The 16,841-nt window shown below is 35.0% G+C and overlaps 1 protein-coding gene and 1 pseudogene across 11 annotated transcripts in view; both read right to left on the bottom strand.

The window, feature by feature from the left end:
- Positions 1–16,841, bottom strand: part of Wasf1 (WASP family member 1) — a 103,573-nt gene that overhangs the window by 17,148 nt on the left and 69,584 nt on the right. For all 10 annotated transcript variants that reach the window (XM_087208670.1, XM_087208667.1, XM_087208672.1 and 7 more), the window contains one exon: positions 1,576–1,736. In XM_087208670.1, the coding sequence (XP_087064796.1) occupies positions 1,576–1,708 (133 nt within the window). In that variant the 5' untranslated portion in view covers positions 1,709–1,736. The remainder of the gene's footprint in view (positions 1–1,575; positions 1,737–16,841) is intronic.
- Positions 1,743–16,734, bottom strand: LOC147828710 (small ribosomal subunit protein eS27-like pseudogene; annotated as a pseudogene). Its single transcript, XR_015450318.1, has one exon. The product of XR_015450318.1 is annotated as a small ribosomal subunit protein eS27-like pseudogene (transcript).

The following is a 16,841-nucleotide window of genomic DNA, read 5'->3' on the forward strand; positions in this document are numbered from 1 at the left end:
TAAATAGCTAATCCTTCAACTCAAAATACAGACAGGATTTTAAAACAAATTTTCAACATGAATAAAGGGATATAATTTGTTTAATTCCTTAATCAAGTAGGTCTGTTCTGTAATGTTATAATGGAACTATATTGCATATTTTCTCCCTTACCAACCAACCCAATGGCCTTTATTCTCTGGTCAATCAGTTTGGCTTCTATCTGCCAGCAGCCAAGTTCACCTGTTTTCCTATCCCACCGCATATCAAACTCTTGACTCATGTCCTAATGTTCCTTAGACAGAACTCCCTTGACTAGCCTAATCTTCTGACTAGTAATGACCTCACACTTTTTACTTTGGATCTTTGATAACAAGGAAAAATGTTCACCATTACTGGTCATTCAAGAGATGCAAATGAAAACAATGCTGAAATTCCACCTCACTCCAGAAAGTATGGCTGCTGTCATGAAATCAACCATAGCAAATGCTAGTGGGGCTCTGGGGGAAAAGGAACCCTTCTTCACTGTTAGTGGGAGTGTAGACTTGTGCAACCACTGTGGAAAGCAGTATGGAGATAAACTAGGACTAGAGGTCCCATTTGACCCAGCTATTCCCCTGCTGGGGATCTTCCCCAAAGAATTAAAAGATGGTACACATACCACAGCGATATATGTGTACCCATGTTCACAGTGGCATAGTTTATAACAGCGAAAACATAGAAACAGCCCAATTGCCCATCAACTGGAGACTGAATAAAGAAAATGTGCTTTTTTAATAAAATGGAGTACTACTCAGCCATAAAGAATGAGAAATTAGAAACATTTACAGCTAAATGGATGCACATTGAGGTGATTCTCTGAAGTGGAATAAATAGGACACATGTGTAAATACAGAATAGTTTCTCTGATGTGAGAAACTGAAAGTGTAAATAAGGGTCAAAATGTATAAAAGATAATGTGAAATAGGAAGAAAAGGTTCAAAGGGGAAGGGGAAATGGGAGGGGTAGGGGAAAGAAAAGAAGGGAATGGAATTAATGTGAGGAAATGAAAAAATGGAAACAAAGTCTTCATAAATAGGGAGGGGTGGAGGGGTTGAAGGGAAGGCAGCAGAATAGGGAAAAAATAAGAATCAAGATATAGTATGTTAAAGGTACAAATCTCCAATGATGAATGTCATTATACTGTATACCTAAAATGTACCAATAAAATTAATTTTTAAAAATAGGGCTAATAATGTCCCACAACATAAATAATTGAAGCCTCTAAAAACAGGAACTAGAGATTACAATTAAGCAAAAGTACAACTATGACTCTACCTTTCATAGACTGAAATCACATATAAAAACAAACCTCAATATTGTTCATTCATAATCATCACGTGTTTCTGTTCCTAAAGATTTGATCTTTACTCCCTTTTCTCAGGAAAGGAATGCAAGGGTCTAAAAAACTCATTAAAATTTACTTAAAATGTAATAATTTTCAGGATAATTTTATGGCCTTTATACCAAATATCCCTCCACAATTAATCACAAACATATCTTCTTAATATTCTAAAGGAAAATATTCTGTTTTGTAACTCTGACAAAAAGATACTTACTTAGGCTACTTAGTTGTCTAATTATATTTGCCAAGGAAATATTGGTTACACATTCCAGTTCGTTCTTAATGCCCCTAGGCAGTGCTGTGTGGCACAAGTGCCTAGGGTCAATGTTTCTTTTCACTAATGGCATCTTGAGATCAACTTCTGAGCCAGTTCACCTATGGGAAATAAAATAATAAATTACCATTTAATGCCAACCAGCAGAGTCAGGTTCTAATTATATTTAACAATAAAGTTATATGTTTGCATAAAGATAATGAAAATGGAGTTATCTGACTGAAACAGTCAAAACTGATTTGTTAAGGGTGTTTCATTCTCAATTATAAAAACATCAATATTACATAAAACATTTTTAAACTTTATTTTAATGTCAGTAGCTACACTGTAAATTTATAATTACCATCATTACTATTTTCCTAAATCCATTTGTTTTTGTTTACTACTTATAGGAATTTAGTTCTAGAGAACTGGTATTGATATGAGAAGTCCTCTCTAAGGAAGTACAGTATATAAAGGGATTAAAGAAACTAAGATAGTATTAAGTTTACATTTCTACATAAAATATATAAAGTGTTCAACAATTCAAAGATTGAAGTAGTCCAGCACCTGTAATTTCATCAAATCTATTAAATCTATAGTTGATTAAAAAGTTCAACTTTCTTTGAATTATGGACTATCCTCACTTTGTTGCTTCCCATGTATACAAATTTCAGCAACCAGAGTTTAAACATCAGTCTCTCAACCACATGTTTAAATTTCAATTACCAAAGTGTATTAACTGAATAATAGCAAAGACAAATTTCATTGCTAGCAGTTGAGCCCACAAATCATTGTTTTTGTCTGTCATCCCCCCCCACCCCCAGTACCAGGGATCAAACTCAGGACCTTGCACTTGTGAGGCAGGTGTGGTGTCAGTGAGCTAAATCCCTGGCCCTACAAATCACTGTTAATGTGAGATGTACATCATGATCTTTCAAAGTCAGTTGTTGATTTGGTCACACTCCATTTGTTATTCAAATAAACCACAAACAGACAGACAGCAAAGTCCATAGGTATCCTATCTTCTTTCCTCTCAGTGCTAAACCAACACGAAATTTTACAAAATGGGTAGCCGAAAGAGGGAATTGTTCAACAAAGATAAAAGAGATAAGAGTAGCAAAAAACAAAAAAATGGTAACCCTAGAAACTTAAATCCAACATAAGTGGATTAATAGAAATAGATGACTAATAGAAGAAATAGACTGCTACTGCCACTGTTTTAAAGACTCTACATATATACAGCCAGAGGAACTTAATGAAGGCAAACGTACAGTCACAAATGAGGAATCTGCTAGATGGGCTATTGTAAGTTATACAACAAGAGGAAAATACTGCTCGAAGTGCTCTTGGTGAGTTTTTAAAAAAAGAAATAAAACACTAATTCTTAATGTTCCTAATGTTTTTATCGCACTATACTAAATCAATTTTTAAAAGGTCTTTAAATTTTTGCTAGCTACTCCTCAGACAGAGGACTAATATCTAGAATATACAAAGAACTCAAAAAAATTATTAAACCACCTAAAATTAAAGACCCAGTCAGTCAAGAAATGGGCAAGAGAAATGAACAGACACTTCATAGAGGAAGAAATACAAATGGTCAACAAAAACTGAAATGCTCAACATTTCTAGCCATTAGAAAAATGTAAATTAAAACAATGCTAAAATTCCATCTTACTCCAGAAAGAATGGCAGTCACTAAGAAATCAAACAATAACAAATGCTGGTGAGGCTACGGTGAAAAAGGAACCCTCCTGCATTGATGCTGAGAAAGTAAACTAGCACAATCATCATGGAAATTAGTATGGAGGGGGCTGGGGAGGTAGCTCAGTGGTTTTGCTGCCTGCTGCACAAGTGCAAGGACCCGAGTTCGACCCCTGGTACCAAAAAAAAAAGAAAAAAAAAAAGAAATTAGTATGGAGATGTGGCAAAGAACTAAAATTAGAAACTGCATATGACTCAGCTATCCTCCTTAGGTATCTTCCCCAAAGAGCTTAAGACATATACATACCAGTGTTTATAGCAGCACAATTCGTAATAGCTAAATCCTGGAAACAGACTGTATACCCACCAACAGATGACCAGATAAAGAAAATGTGGTATCTATATATAATGGAATACTACTTTGCTATAAAGAATGACAGATTTGAGACATTTGTAGGAAAAGTGGATGTACCTGCAAAATTACAATGTTGAGTGAAATGAACCAGACACATAAGCTTAAATACTGTATGGTATTTCTTATTTGCATGAGGCAAAGTACAACAAAGAGAATAATAAAGGATGGATAGAAAGGGACAAGCAAGTGGATCTCTTGCACTAGGGAAGTAGTCCAGGGGGAAAAGCGTGAGGGCTGAGGAGAAGAGGAAGGGGAAATAAGTAGAATAAAGGTATGCCATGTAGAGGAATCTAACAATCTCAATTAATGTAAATATATACTATAACATGAGCTAATATTAATAATTTTAACAAGAATGAAAAATGGGATAGGGGAACTAGAGGAGGAGGCAGGGAGAGGGAGGGGGATTAAAAAAAGAAACAAGCAGTGGTATGCGTATGTAACCACACTCCAAAATGACTGTAAACTCCATGAACTGCAAACATCTACTAATAAAATAAAAAAGTATAAGTTAAAAAAAGGTCCTTATACATTTTAACCAACAAGAGCATTTTTTACAAACAAAGCTATTGTAAATGGGGAGGGAAAGAAGGGTTGAATGGAGGGAAGGGGAATGGGAAAAAAGGATTAAGATATAATTATGTACAGGAACAAATTCTCTATGATGAATGTGATCAATATGTATAATAGACATACTAATAAAAATAAAGTTAAAAAAGCAATGTTTCAACAAAAATTTTTAAAGAACACTGAACAATCATCACTTTTATCATTAATGAATTAAAAGTTTTTCATTTTCTTAACTTGCACAGTCATGTTTATAGACCCACACCACTGTGAAAATGAGAACTGCCTGTGCTTACCTGCTGGCAAATAATGGTTCCTGAAGGAAATCATTTACTATTTACTGAGCTTCAGTGACTACCACAGAAATTCTGGATGATCTAATTGCACCAAAGTGTCACTTAACACACTTTTTAAAATAAATATTTCTGTGAAATTTGTCTTTGTTCTACTTCTCTCCACATTTTCAAATTATGCAATTTTTAAATTGTGTGATATGAAACATACAGAAAAAAACTGTACAACTAATAAATTTAATAGTCATGTAACCTCATAAGAGAAATAAAATACTGCCTGGACTGCAGAACTGTTGCACTTTGGTCCCCCCCCCCTTTCACAGTTATTCTTATTTCTTCCCCAAAGATAGTCTTTATTCTTTTATAATAAGCAAGTCTTTGTTTTTCTTTATAGTTTACTATTTAATATTTAATTAGGGAACTCTAAACACTGCAGTTTTGTTTTCGGTTACTATTTGAAGTAAATGGAATAATACATGGTATTTTTTTTTTGGTACAGGAGATCGAACTCGGGAACTTGCGCTTGTGAGGCAGGCGCCGGAACCACTGAGCTACATCCCCGGCCCAATACATGGTATTTTTTGTGGCTTCCCTCTTTCATTCAGCATTGTACTTGTAACATTCATCCATAGTGCTTTGTGCAGATGTAGTTTGTTCATTTTCATTGCTGTGTCATATCCCACCTTATGATTACACCATATTTGTTCATTTCTACATTGCTTTGAGTTGTTTTCTGTTTAAGGTTATTATGAATAGCACTATAACCTATAACAAAGATTCATGTACTTTTCTATTTCAAATACGCTGTTAGAGAAGAGCCAGGTTAAGGATATGCATAGCTTCAGCTTTAGGAGATGATGCCAAACGCTCCAAAGCTGTCTATAACAATGTGTACTCTTCAGGAAAGAGGCTGATACTCCACAGTCTTACAGTATTTGATACTGTCAGTTTAAAAATTCTAATTATTCTTGGGGGTACATCATGGCAATTTACTGTAGTTTGAAATATTATTAATGAATTTAAGCACTTTTTCATGTTTATTGATCTTTTGAACTTTGCTCTTGAGAAACACCCATTTGGTGCTCCTGTGCACTATTTGCCATTTTTTGTGTACAAGCTGATCTGTAGCAACACAGAATATGAGTCATTTGAACATTATATATGATGCAAATAACTTTTCTGTCACTTGCTAGTTAACTTTTTTATTTCAACAGTTTATTTTTCAAGACAGGTATATGTTGCACCCCTCTACGAGCTGCACACTTCCTTTTAGGAAGCACAGATATGCAATACATTTAGTAGCTTGGTGGAGACGTTTTGGCTAGTTCACTCTTAATGAAGGTTTTGTTTTGTTTTGTTTTTTGTTTTGAGGCAAGGTCTTTCTTGGTAGCTCAGGGTGGCCTGGAACTCATGGTGATCCTCCTGCCTCAGCCTCCCAAGTGCTGGGATTACAGGCACGTGCCACCACGCCCAGCTCTTAATGAAGTTTTTTAATGAATAAAAATTTCTACAATCAAAATGGTAAAATTTCTCAAACTCCCCTTTTAGTTTTATTATGAAAGATAATTTTTGAAATCTTTTTCAATACCAAGATAAATATGACCATCTCTATTTTCTCTTAGCTTTGTTTTGTCTTGCACTTTTACTTTATGATTTTTTATATCTTCATTTAGCACTGTTGTCATTAAGCAAGTTTATATTTTTAAATCCAATTTCAAGCTCTATACTCTTCTACTAGTCTATCTTTCTAACATGAGCTAATGATACACTACCATAATAGTTTTATATAGGTCTTGATAATCAACAGGGCAAGCTGTTTGCATTTATTCTTGGCCCTCTGTATTGCTTGTAAATTTTTACAATCCGATTATTAAGTCACATGCATACACACATACTGGGAATTTGAATAGAACTGTACTACTAGTTTTTATACATTTCTTCCTATCTATGAACACACTGTACCCCTCCAATTATTTCAGTTTTAAAATGTCTCAATAATGCTTTATAGTTTTCTGTAAAGAAATTTTATGCATTCTTAGATTTCACAACACACACACATATATACTAATCTACACACACACACACACACACATATATATATACATACATGTGTGACTTTAAATGAGTTGATTCTTAGAAATACTGGCCCTATATCCAGAGATCTTCCTAATCTATACCAACTTATCTGTAACTATTCTAGATTTAAAAAATATACCCAAACATATCATATGTGAGTAGTGACTGTTAATTTTTTCTATTGTAATCCACCTTATTTTTTTTCTTGCCTTACTACACTAGCTAGAAACTTCAATACAAAGCAGAATTAAATAGAGGTTATGATAGCAAGCATACTTGTCTTTTCGCTAAACTCAAAGGGAAAGGCTCCAACATTTCATGAATTAGGGTTTTTGTTATTAAGTATTGTTTTGTTTTGTAGGTACCTTTTAATAGATTAAGGAAGTTCCTATTTCCAGTTTGCTAAGATTTTTAAAATCATAAATGATGTTGATTTTATCAAATGCTTTTCCTACATTTATTATGATTATTTGGTTAATGTAGTGAACTATATTGATTTTTTTCTCTTGCTGTTAAACTTTGTGTCCTTGTAATAAACTCAATTTTTACATCTTTACATATAGTTTGTCTGCTGGCTCCATCAGAGATGTGTGACGATCTCACACTATGAATTTAGATTTACTAAATTTTCCATGATTTATATTATTTTGAAACTATATTATTAATTTTGAAACATATTATTTACCATTACGAATTTTGCTTTTCTAGTAATACTCTGCTTAAATGTCTCTTTGATATTAATACAGCTATACCAGCTTTGTTTTAAATTTATAGTTTTCCCATTCCTTTTCTCAACTTTCTTGTATCTTTATGTTTTAGACCTGCCTCTTCATATAGTTACAGCTAAGTGTTTCTTTTTTACCTTCCTTTAACTCAGACTGGTAACCTTTAAATACTTTATTGGTATGATGCTAATGTTCCTCTGCCCAGGATGCTTTCCTTGTCCACACTTCCTCTTTTCCCCATTCCTATTTTTCATCAAATTTCAGCTCAAATGAGAGTATGCCCTGATCCTCCATCTCTGACCAGATCTGATCCTTCTGCTAAAATTCTCTCCTGGTACCTTATAAACTTTTAATTACAACACTTATTTCAGTTTGTACAGCTACATCTCCATGATTGATTTATCTCTTTTAGTATCAAAAAGTAGGTTTTTGTGTTTATCCTCATATCTGGATACATGCTTGGCATATAAAGATGTTTAACATATTTGTTGAATAACTAAAAGACTTCTTAATTACAATTCAAATTTCCCTTGTAAGCTGCAACTGCACATATGCAACTGTCTCCTGGACACCTGTAATTGCAAATCCCTAAGATACATCAAGTTCATTGTTCAAAATTAAACTTGTTACATTTCCTCTTCAAATCTAGTCATCGTTTTCAATTTTATTCCACCACCGTATTCACTATATCCAGTAAGACATCAAAAGCCTTACTAATTCAATTTTATTAACTCATATTCAGTCTTTCCTTTACTATTCTCCTTCCTACTGCTTTAATTTAAACTCATCATCTCTTACTTGGTTGGACTACAATTTTGCCTTTAGTCTTAAATGTATAGCACTGCTCTAATCAATTCACCCCACACCACTGCTTCAAGATAATAAAAATTTTAAATCTGGTAGTGTACTCCTCCTGCAAAAACAAATCCTTCCATGATTTCTGTCAGGATAAGTCCAAATATGATATGCAAGGTTCTTCAGGATTCAGCCCCCACCTCCTAGCCTCATTTTTCACTGTATTCCTACTGCCTACTCCAATCACTCTTTTACATTTTTTGCCTCATCTCCTTTATGTTGCGTAGAATACGTTTCCTTTTACTCTCAACACAATACTTAATTGCTCAAGTTTAGACTCATGTATCACCTCTCTGAAGCCTAACTGAATCCCCCAGGCAGATCCAGCCATCTACTTTCTGGTGCCCTCAACTTTGATTCACATTTGCATCTACCTAATCTACCAAATTACATTCTACTATACTGTACTTGTTTATATCTATTCTTTTTTGTTTATATCTATTCTTGACTGACAGATCATAGCAAATTTTTTGCCTTACTCAGCTAACTTTTCCAAGATCTAGAAAACAGGAGATGATCAAGCGTTGATCAATAGGAGTTCACAACTTGCCACAGACTGCCTTGGATGCTGGAAATGGAACAGTGGGACTTAATGTTTGTCCTACTGGATTTTGGACTTGCCTTGGTCCCATTCCTTTGTATCTCCCTATACAAAGGTACAAACCTTTTGGAATGGTATTATTTATCTTGTACAACTGAAAGTGTTTAACTTTCTTTTCATTTATACAAGGGCTTGCAGTTAAGAGTTTGCCTTAAATCTTAGGAGACTGGCCTTTTCACCAATGCTGAAACTGTTAGGACTTCAGCAACTCTTAGAGATGGACTAAATGTATTTTGTGTAAAGGAATCTGCCTGAGTATTTGAGGGGCCAGGGGCAGAATGTTATGGTCTGGGTCTAGAAGTTCTCTCAAAGCCTCATGTGGTCATAGGCTGGATCTAGAGTGTATGAAGCTGGGATTGATTCATGGTGCAATGCTAGGCTCAAGGGCAGTAGGATTAAGGATGTGAGTGCTGCCCACCCTAAGTAGTCTGAGTAAGATAAAAGGGGCAGAGACACTATTAAACTCTCTTGTTACCTTTGCTGCCTGTGTGCACCATGCTGTTTCTCCTCTGCGATGCCTGTTTGCTATCCTAGCCTCAGAGCCAGCTGATGATGGACTGAAACCTCTACGAACTGTAAGCCAGATAAATCCCTTCCCTTCTAACTTTGGGTGTCAGGTATTTTGTCTCAGCAAGAGAAAAGTTAACTAACATGATAAAGTAAAAGCTTCTTTGTTATAAAAACAAAAGGAGTTGATCAATACATAAAAGAACAAACATGAGATGAAAGGAAGCAAAAAAAAATTCTTTAAGTTACTGACAAGATAGAAACATACACTTTTTAAAGCAAGTGCTTAATTGTGATTTAATGAACTTTTTAACTTACATAACAAGGAATACATCTGAGAAAAACAACACTTTACAACTGCATTGTGGAATCATAGACTTGCTAGAGAAAGGATGGTATCTTACTCATTTTTTCTTTAGCTCTATGGTATAGCAATCACAACATTTTGATCACAGGAATGTTGAATAGCATATAAAGTAGTTTCAAAGTATTATTCTAATCTCAAAAGAAAAATGGGTTTTGTTACACAGTGATTAAAATAGACATCTTCCTGAAAGAGTTAAAAACATCATATTACAGTGATATATGCATACTCATGTTTATATCAGCCCAATTCTAACAGCCAAATCTTGGAAGCGGGGGGCTGTATGTCCATCAGCAGACAATGGATAAAAAAATGTAGTATTTACACACAATGAATACTGTCCTTCTATAAAGAAAGATGAATTTGAAAGGAAGATGGATGGACCTTGAAAACATAATGTTGAGTGAAATAAATCAGACACAAGTTTAAATACCATATGGTCTCTCTCATACAAGAAAAGTAAAGTATAGGGGCCGGGGATTTAGCTCAGTGGTTTCACTGCCTGCTGTGCAAGCACAAGGACCTGAGTTTGATCCCCAGTACCAAAAACAAAAGAAAAGTATAAACAAAAAGCAAAATAAATAAAATGTGGTGTATGTATACTATGGAGTACTATTCTGCCACAGAGAAGATAAGCTTGACTCATTTATAGAAAAATGGACACACTGTGAGACCAGAAAGTTAAGTGAGGGCTGGGGATGCAGCTCAGTGGCCCCGCACCTGTCTGGCAAGCACAAGGTCCTGAGTTTGATCCCCGGTACGGTATTGGGGAAAAAAAAAAACCTAAGTGAAATAAATGAGACATGAAGTTTAATATTGCATGGTTTCTCTGATTTGAGAAACTCAAGGTATAAAAAAAGAGCAAATTAAGAGACAGATAATAGTAAATGGGGAAATAGAACTTTTGCAAAAGAGACCAAGAGATGGCAGGGGTGAGGGGAGGGATGGGAAAGGGAGAATTATGAGCAGTCATGGCCCACAGTCACCTCAGGTGCTCCAGGTAAAGACGAGGTGTCCTGATGTAGCTGGGCTGCTCCTTGGTGCACCTTGTCGCCTGTATACCCACTAAGATGAAAATTGAGAAGTCTTTCAATGATAACCTAGCCCAGTGGGAGCTCTTCTTGCACAACTGACAGAGTTCCCGGGGCGCAATGCCAAGAGGTGGGGTTTTATCTTGCTTTTCTACCTAGTTTTTTATAGGTTCCTGGCTGTACTCTTCTCATTCATGTGGGCTATGCTTCAGAGTGAATGATGAGGTTCTAAAATTCTGTGGTCAGATTCCTAGTCCAGGACTCAGGACTAGGACTGACTGCACTGGAATATACATTTAGTGTGTCTGATCTATGAAGGGTAAATTAAAGACCTTAAGAAACTTCTAAAGTCATAGTCTTTACGAGAACATAAGAATCTCACTGACTATACTGAAGGAGTACTTTTTGAACAGAAGGGCCCAGTTTATATTTTAAGTCAGTTTCCTATCTTCTTACTGCAAGCATGTAGTGGTATAATGTTGGGAGCCATTCTACATAATTTTGGGGAAAAATCACTTCACAATTAAGTTATGATTAGGCCTAGTCTTCTTCCTCTTCTTTTTTTATCCAAAATGTGTTTATTGGGATGGCTTCCCATTCATCTCGACTCGGTACCGTTAGCACTGCTTCCTCCTGAAGGAGCATCCGTCTGTGAGCCTTGCTTTTCCTCCCATAGGATGGCAGAGGACAGTGGAGCAGCCAACACACAGAACTACTGTCTGTGCATGGCTGAAGACTGTGGTGATTTTATAGCATCCTGAGCACTTCATGCCCATGAAGTAGGAATTTGGGCTCTGCACCAGGCACTTTCTCTTCTGTGCTTCCTCTTCTCTTCTGGAGAGGGATGGAGATCTTTTTCAAGAGGCATGTTCTCCTGGGTAGGTCTCAGCACTGGAAAGGGCAGGGCTAGTCTTCTTGACTACAGGCCGGCTATGACATGCCAAACATAACTCTATTTTTGCCTCTGGTCACAGCTGAGACCTCAATGGTCCCGTGATGCTGTGATACTCAAGAGCAAGATTACATCAGCTGAAGACATCCTGGTTCCTTGAGAACCCAGTGGTAAGAGAAAGGTTTCACCTGGGGAGGGACAGATTCCTTATCAGCCTAACTCAACCCACCTGCTGTTTTTTTCCCCCCCATTAAGTTCACTGGTACATTTCAGACATACAATACAGTTACATTCATCATTGGGAACTTGTACCTTTACATGATGTATCTTGGTTCTTATTTTTTCCCCACTCCCCTGCCCTCCCTTTAACCCCTCCACCCCTCCATACTTACAAAGACTTTGTTTCCATTTTTTCCCTTTTCTCATATTTTTTCCTTTCCCTTCTTTCCTTTCCCCTACCGCTCCCGCTTCCCCTACCACTTTAGACCTTTCCATTAATATGTGGAAATAGGAAGTAAAGCCCACCCACTGTTTTAAGAATGTCTTTGCTCATCTTACAGTCCTAATCAACATAAGCTTCTCATGGGCCTAAGATCCTCATGGTCCTAGGATTACTGGCATCCTCTGAGCCATCTGATACTTCCTCTGATTATAAGATTCTTGTCAATTTAGGATTATCACCACCTTCTGAGTCATCTGTTACTCCCTATGAACCCAATAAACAGTGGAAAGCTGGGGTGCTTTCGTCTTTGCTGCCCAGAGCAGCATCCATCAGGCCCAGAACCCAGCTTCTTCTCTGTCTCATTTCCTGTCTTTATTCTTTAATTTGCCATGTGCTGTCATGGCTGACAGGAGACCAGGACTCACTGCAGGGATTCTGATAACATCCCCTTTCCTTGTTCCCTACAGTATAAATCAGAAATAAATCCTAATTTTGGCTATTTCCAAGGACAATCTTGTATTCTTGTGAAAATGAAAAAAATAACTGGATTAAACCCTGAAGGATCACCACGGATAGGCTGTATTATAAAGGATGAAAACACAGCAGCTGTTATCTACTTATCTTAATCATGGAGTCATAAAGTATTTTCCATATTACAGAAAAAGCTGCATGTGGGGCATCTATAGCCATCAGTTATTGTCCAGGTCTCCTTTGGATCTAACAGTACAAGAAAGAAGTAACAGTTGAGTGCAAAACTGAGGCATCAAGGAACCTAAAAAGATGAGGGTTGTGACAAGTTTTTGGGAAAGATCCATTCAAAATCACAGCAAGTGCATAGTAGAAATGGGATGTCTCCACAGAATAAATGTGTTGTCTGTCTTCATTTCATGTCAGCTGGACCTGCCATTCTAGAATTGAGACCACCTAGGAGAAATGTTGTGCTACCTGATACTAGGTAACAGCATGATGTGCTTCCAGATCACAGTGTTCAGTGTCCTCTGACTTCTACCTATTGCTTCTGCTGCCCTTTGAATCAGTGTAGTTTCCAGATAGGGACAGTGAACACCTGATTCCAACAATGTAGGATGGGGGTTCTTGTTCTCTTTTTAAATGTGGTTTAACTAAGTGGCTAATGCATAATGTGTTATGCAATGTAAATATTTTAGATTTATCATTGGTAACTCCTATTTTTACGCCAACATTTTAGGGGCAAAATGGTACCTGGCAACATTAAGTGACTTTATGGCTGTAAGAAATGTGTGTGGAGAAGTTCAGAATGAAGAGAAAAAAAGAATGAAAGTGGATCTGAAAGTGTTTCCTTGGATTTTTGTAAAATTATTTTTTACATGCTGAATTATTCTGTGGATCTTTTTCATTAAGAGCGCAAACTTTTTGTTGTAAAACATGTAAAAATAAAAAAGCTGATGGGACTTCAGTGTTGGAACTAAGTCGCTTACAGATTAATACATTTAAGACCATAGCTGAAACAGCAATTTTAGGTTAGGATGAATAAGCACCTAATTTTTTATGAAATTAAATTCATGAGTCTTAAATTGTGTAAAAGTTTGTGAAATATCTTGTTACTGATTTCATTTAGCAGACTGTGGACTCTAATAAAAGATTTCTTTGTGAAATAAAGAATTAGAAGGTGTTATGTACATATACCAAATCCCCACATCGAGTGTAATCATTATGTACTGTCAACATGTACTAATTTTTTTTAAAATAGTGTTTTTTGGAGATAAAATCTTTTCCATGTTTTCTTTTACTTCATTTTAAACAGCATATTCATTTTCTTATTTCTCTTACCCTCAGTGATTCTAATGGTTATTTCTCTAACTAAACTATCAAAATCTTAATGGCAAAATTTTAAATAAAGCCTAATACAATGGTACGTCGGGTCATGAACTTAATTCTTTCCATGATGGTTGCAACCAAATTGCAAGCTGGAAAGAATTAAGTTTGTAAACCAAGGCATCACTGTAACTTCTGCTAAATCCTGAGAAAACTGACTGATTTCTATTTTAGAGATTCCCCAAATCATCTTTAATGTAGTATCCTTTGTCAGATTAGAAAGAGTAAAAATAAAACCTTGAACATTAAAAGATATGAATTAATTGGCAAGCAAATATAAAATCAAATTTGTTTCCAAGGATTTTTAATAATGGTTTTTGTCTAAAAGCAATAAAAAATTACACAGAATGAACTAATTGTATGTAATTTATAATCTTAATTTACCAATGCCTAACTTGATAACGGAAAGGAAATTCTTAACCAGAAAGCTAAACTATATTTTTATGGTGTTAGACGTCCCCCAAAAGCCTCATGAAGTCTTAGATGAAACTTTTTTAGAGGTGGCTAAATCTAGAGTGTGACTCATGGTGCAAAGCTAGGTAGGCTCAAGGGTAGCAGGAATAAAGGTGTGAGTGCTACCGCCCTAAGTAGTCTGGATAAGATAAAAGGGGCAGAAAGACACTGTTGAGGTTCCTTGTTGCTTTGCTACCATCTACCCACCATCAACTGTTGCTGCTCTTCCACCCTGCCTGGGAGCCAGCCAATTATGGACAGAAACCTCTATGAACTGTGAGCTAAAGAAATCTTTCCTCTCTTTAAGACTGGGTGTCAGGTATTTTGTCTCAGCAATGAGAGAAAAGTAACTTATGCTAAAACATCAAATAACTAATTTTTCAAATTGTTAATCTGTAGGTCACAGCTAAAGATACTACCATAGCAATCAAAAATCTCCCTACTCTTGTATAACCCAGGTGGTTCTAAAAGTAATCATGTTTGCTGGGGACGTAAAAACTAAAATCACAGGTTTCTTTATATAGTTTCCATATTCTTAGCAATTAAATTATCAACTACTAAAGCAAAAATTAAGAGACTGTCAGAGTATATCAATTTAAGAAAATATCCTCTCAAGAGAGATTATTAATTTTGTAGATAAAAAATTAAAATCTTTGTAATGCTTTTTTACTTAAAAAAATACTTTTAACCAGTATAGGCACATGCCTATAATCTTAGCATTCAGGAGGTTGAGGCAGGAGGATCATGAGTTCAGAGCCAGCAGCCTAAACTACAGAAGGAGTTCAAGGCCAGCTTGGACTACACAGTGAGACTATTTCAGAAAGCAAAGCAAAGCAAAACAAAACAAAACAAAACAAAACAAAAACTTTTTCAGAATTTTCTTTAAAATCCTGATAGATTTAAAAATTAAAAACAGAATTAGCTACAATACTGCTTAAGATATCATGTTTATTAAACTAATATTGGTATACTGAAAACTCTTAAGGAAAGTAAAGAAAATGAAGCAAAATCTAAACATAGTAAAATGTTTAATAGCATTGCAAACTAACATTATTTTGGTGATGACTGCTAATATTAACAATACATTTTCTAAGTTATTTGAAGAATGCCTTCTGTGGGTGCAAAATGAGAAATATATACGCATAAGTATAAAGTAACAAAGTGTTAAAAATATCTCAAGATCAGCTATCATAGTGGTGTTACAGCTTTAGAAAATCAGAAAAATAAGTTATCTAAATTCTCATTTTTCAAATTGAAAAGAAAGACCTATACAATTTAATTTAAAGTTTAAAGGACTAAGTTGCAGTTAGCAATTCTGAGAAAAATAAAACCATTTCTTATTCTAGAATACATAAAATAATTATAGTTAATTGCTCTATGGGTTATATAAAGAGTATAAGAATTAAAGGTATTTTATGTCATAAGTGAGAAGTGACAAATTCTTCAAACTCATGTCAATGAAATAACCTATGATCATTTAAGGGTGTTTATAAATTTTTAAAATGTCATTAACATTAAATAATGAAGAAAAATTTATGTTAAGTTATAAAAAATTTCATTTTCATAAGACAGTTTGATTTTAAAGGACTATATTGTATGATCTGTGGAAAGAGGTTAGCATTCAAATAAAAACAAGTTTCAATATTTTAAAAACCTCAAAAATTCATGAGTAAATAATTTTAAAGAAATGTCCTACACCTCTCTAAAATTTTTAATGTTTACATTATGTATAAAAATCAAACAATGTATGAATGAATACCTCTTGGGGGGAAAAATCCAACTCTTGATGTTAGTTTAAATTATTTTATTATGTTACTAAAATACATGCAAATATAAAACAAGAACTAAAGTCCTTCTAGCTCTTACACAACTATAAAACCAAAAAAGAAACAGCTACAAAAAAAATCAACAGCATTAAATTAACATAAGGAGATTCTTTTGTTTTAACTCAATCATTGCTTGCTACATCAGTCTTGTAATGACTCCTTCAAAAATTTGCTTTATTTTGTTCATGTCTACCCTGCTACAAACTGCAAATGATTACAGCTTTTTTCTGAAGAAATTGTATTAACACATTACTTAGTTAACACTAGTTAGGCTTACTATATGATCACACATTTATATAGCAATTGTGCCTCTGTAATGTCGTTAGATTTAACTATTGTCAGCTATACTATCCATAATCATAAACAGATATATAAACATAGATACATTATTTAACAAGCAGACTTCTATTTTTTTCCACCATTAAGTTTATTGGTACATTTTAGGTGTAAAATACATTTACATACATCATTGGGATCTTGTACCATTACATAAGTATCTTGGTTATTTTTTTTCCCCCTTCCCCTGCCCTCCCCTCATCCCCTCTACCCCTCCCCACTTGCAAAGATCCCGTTTCCATTGTTTTCCCTTTCTCATATATTTTTTCCTCTTTCCTCTACCCCC

Source organism: Heterocephalus glaber, unplaced genomic scaffold, assembly GCF_053883595.1.
Source record: "Heterocephalus glaber isolate CG9 unplaced genomic scaffold, H.glaber_assembly_v1.0 deba00000942, whole genome shotgun sequence".
Classification (NCBI taxonomy): Eukaryota; Metazoa; Chordata; class Mammalia; order Rodentia; family Bathyergidae; genus Heterocephalus; species Heterocephalus glaber.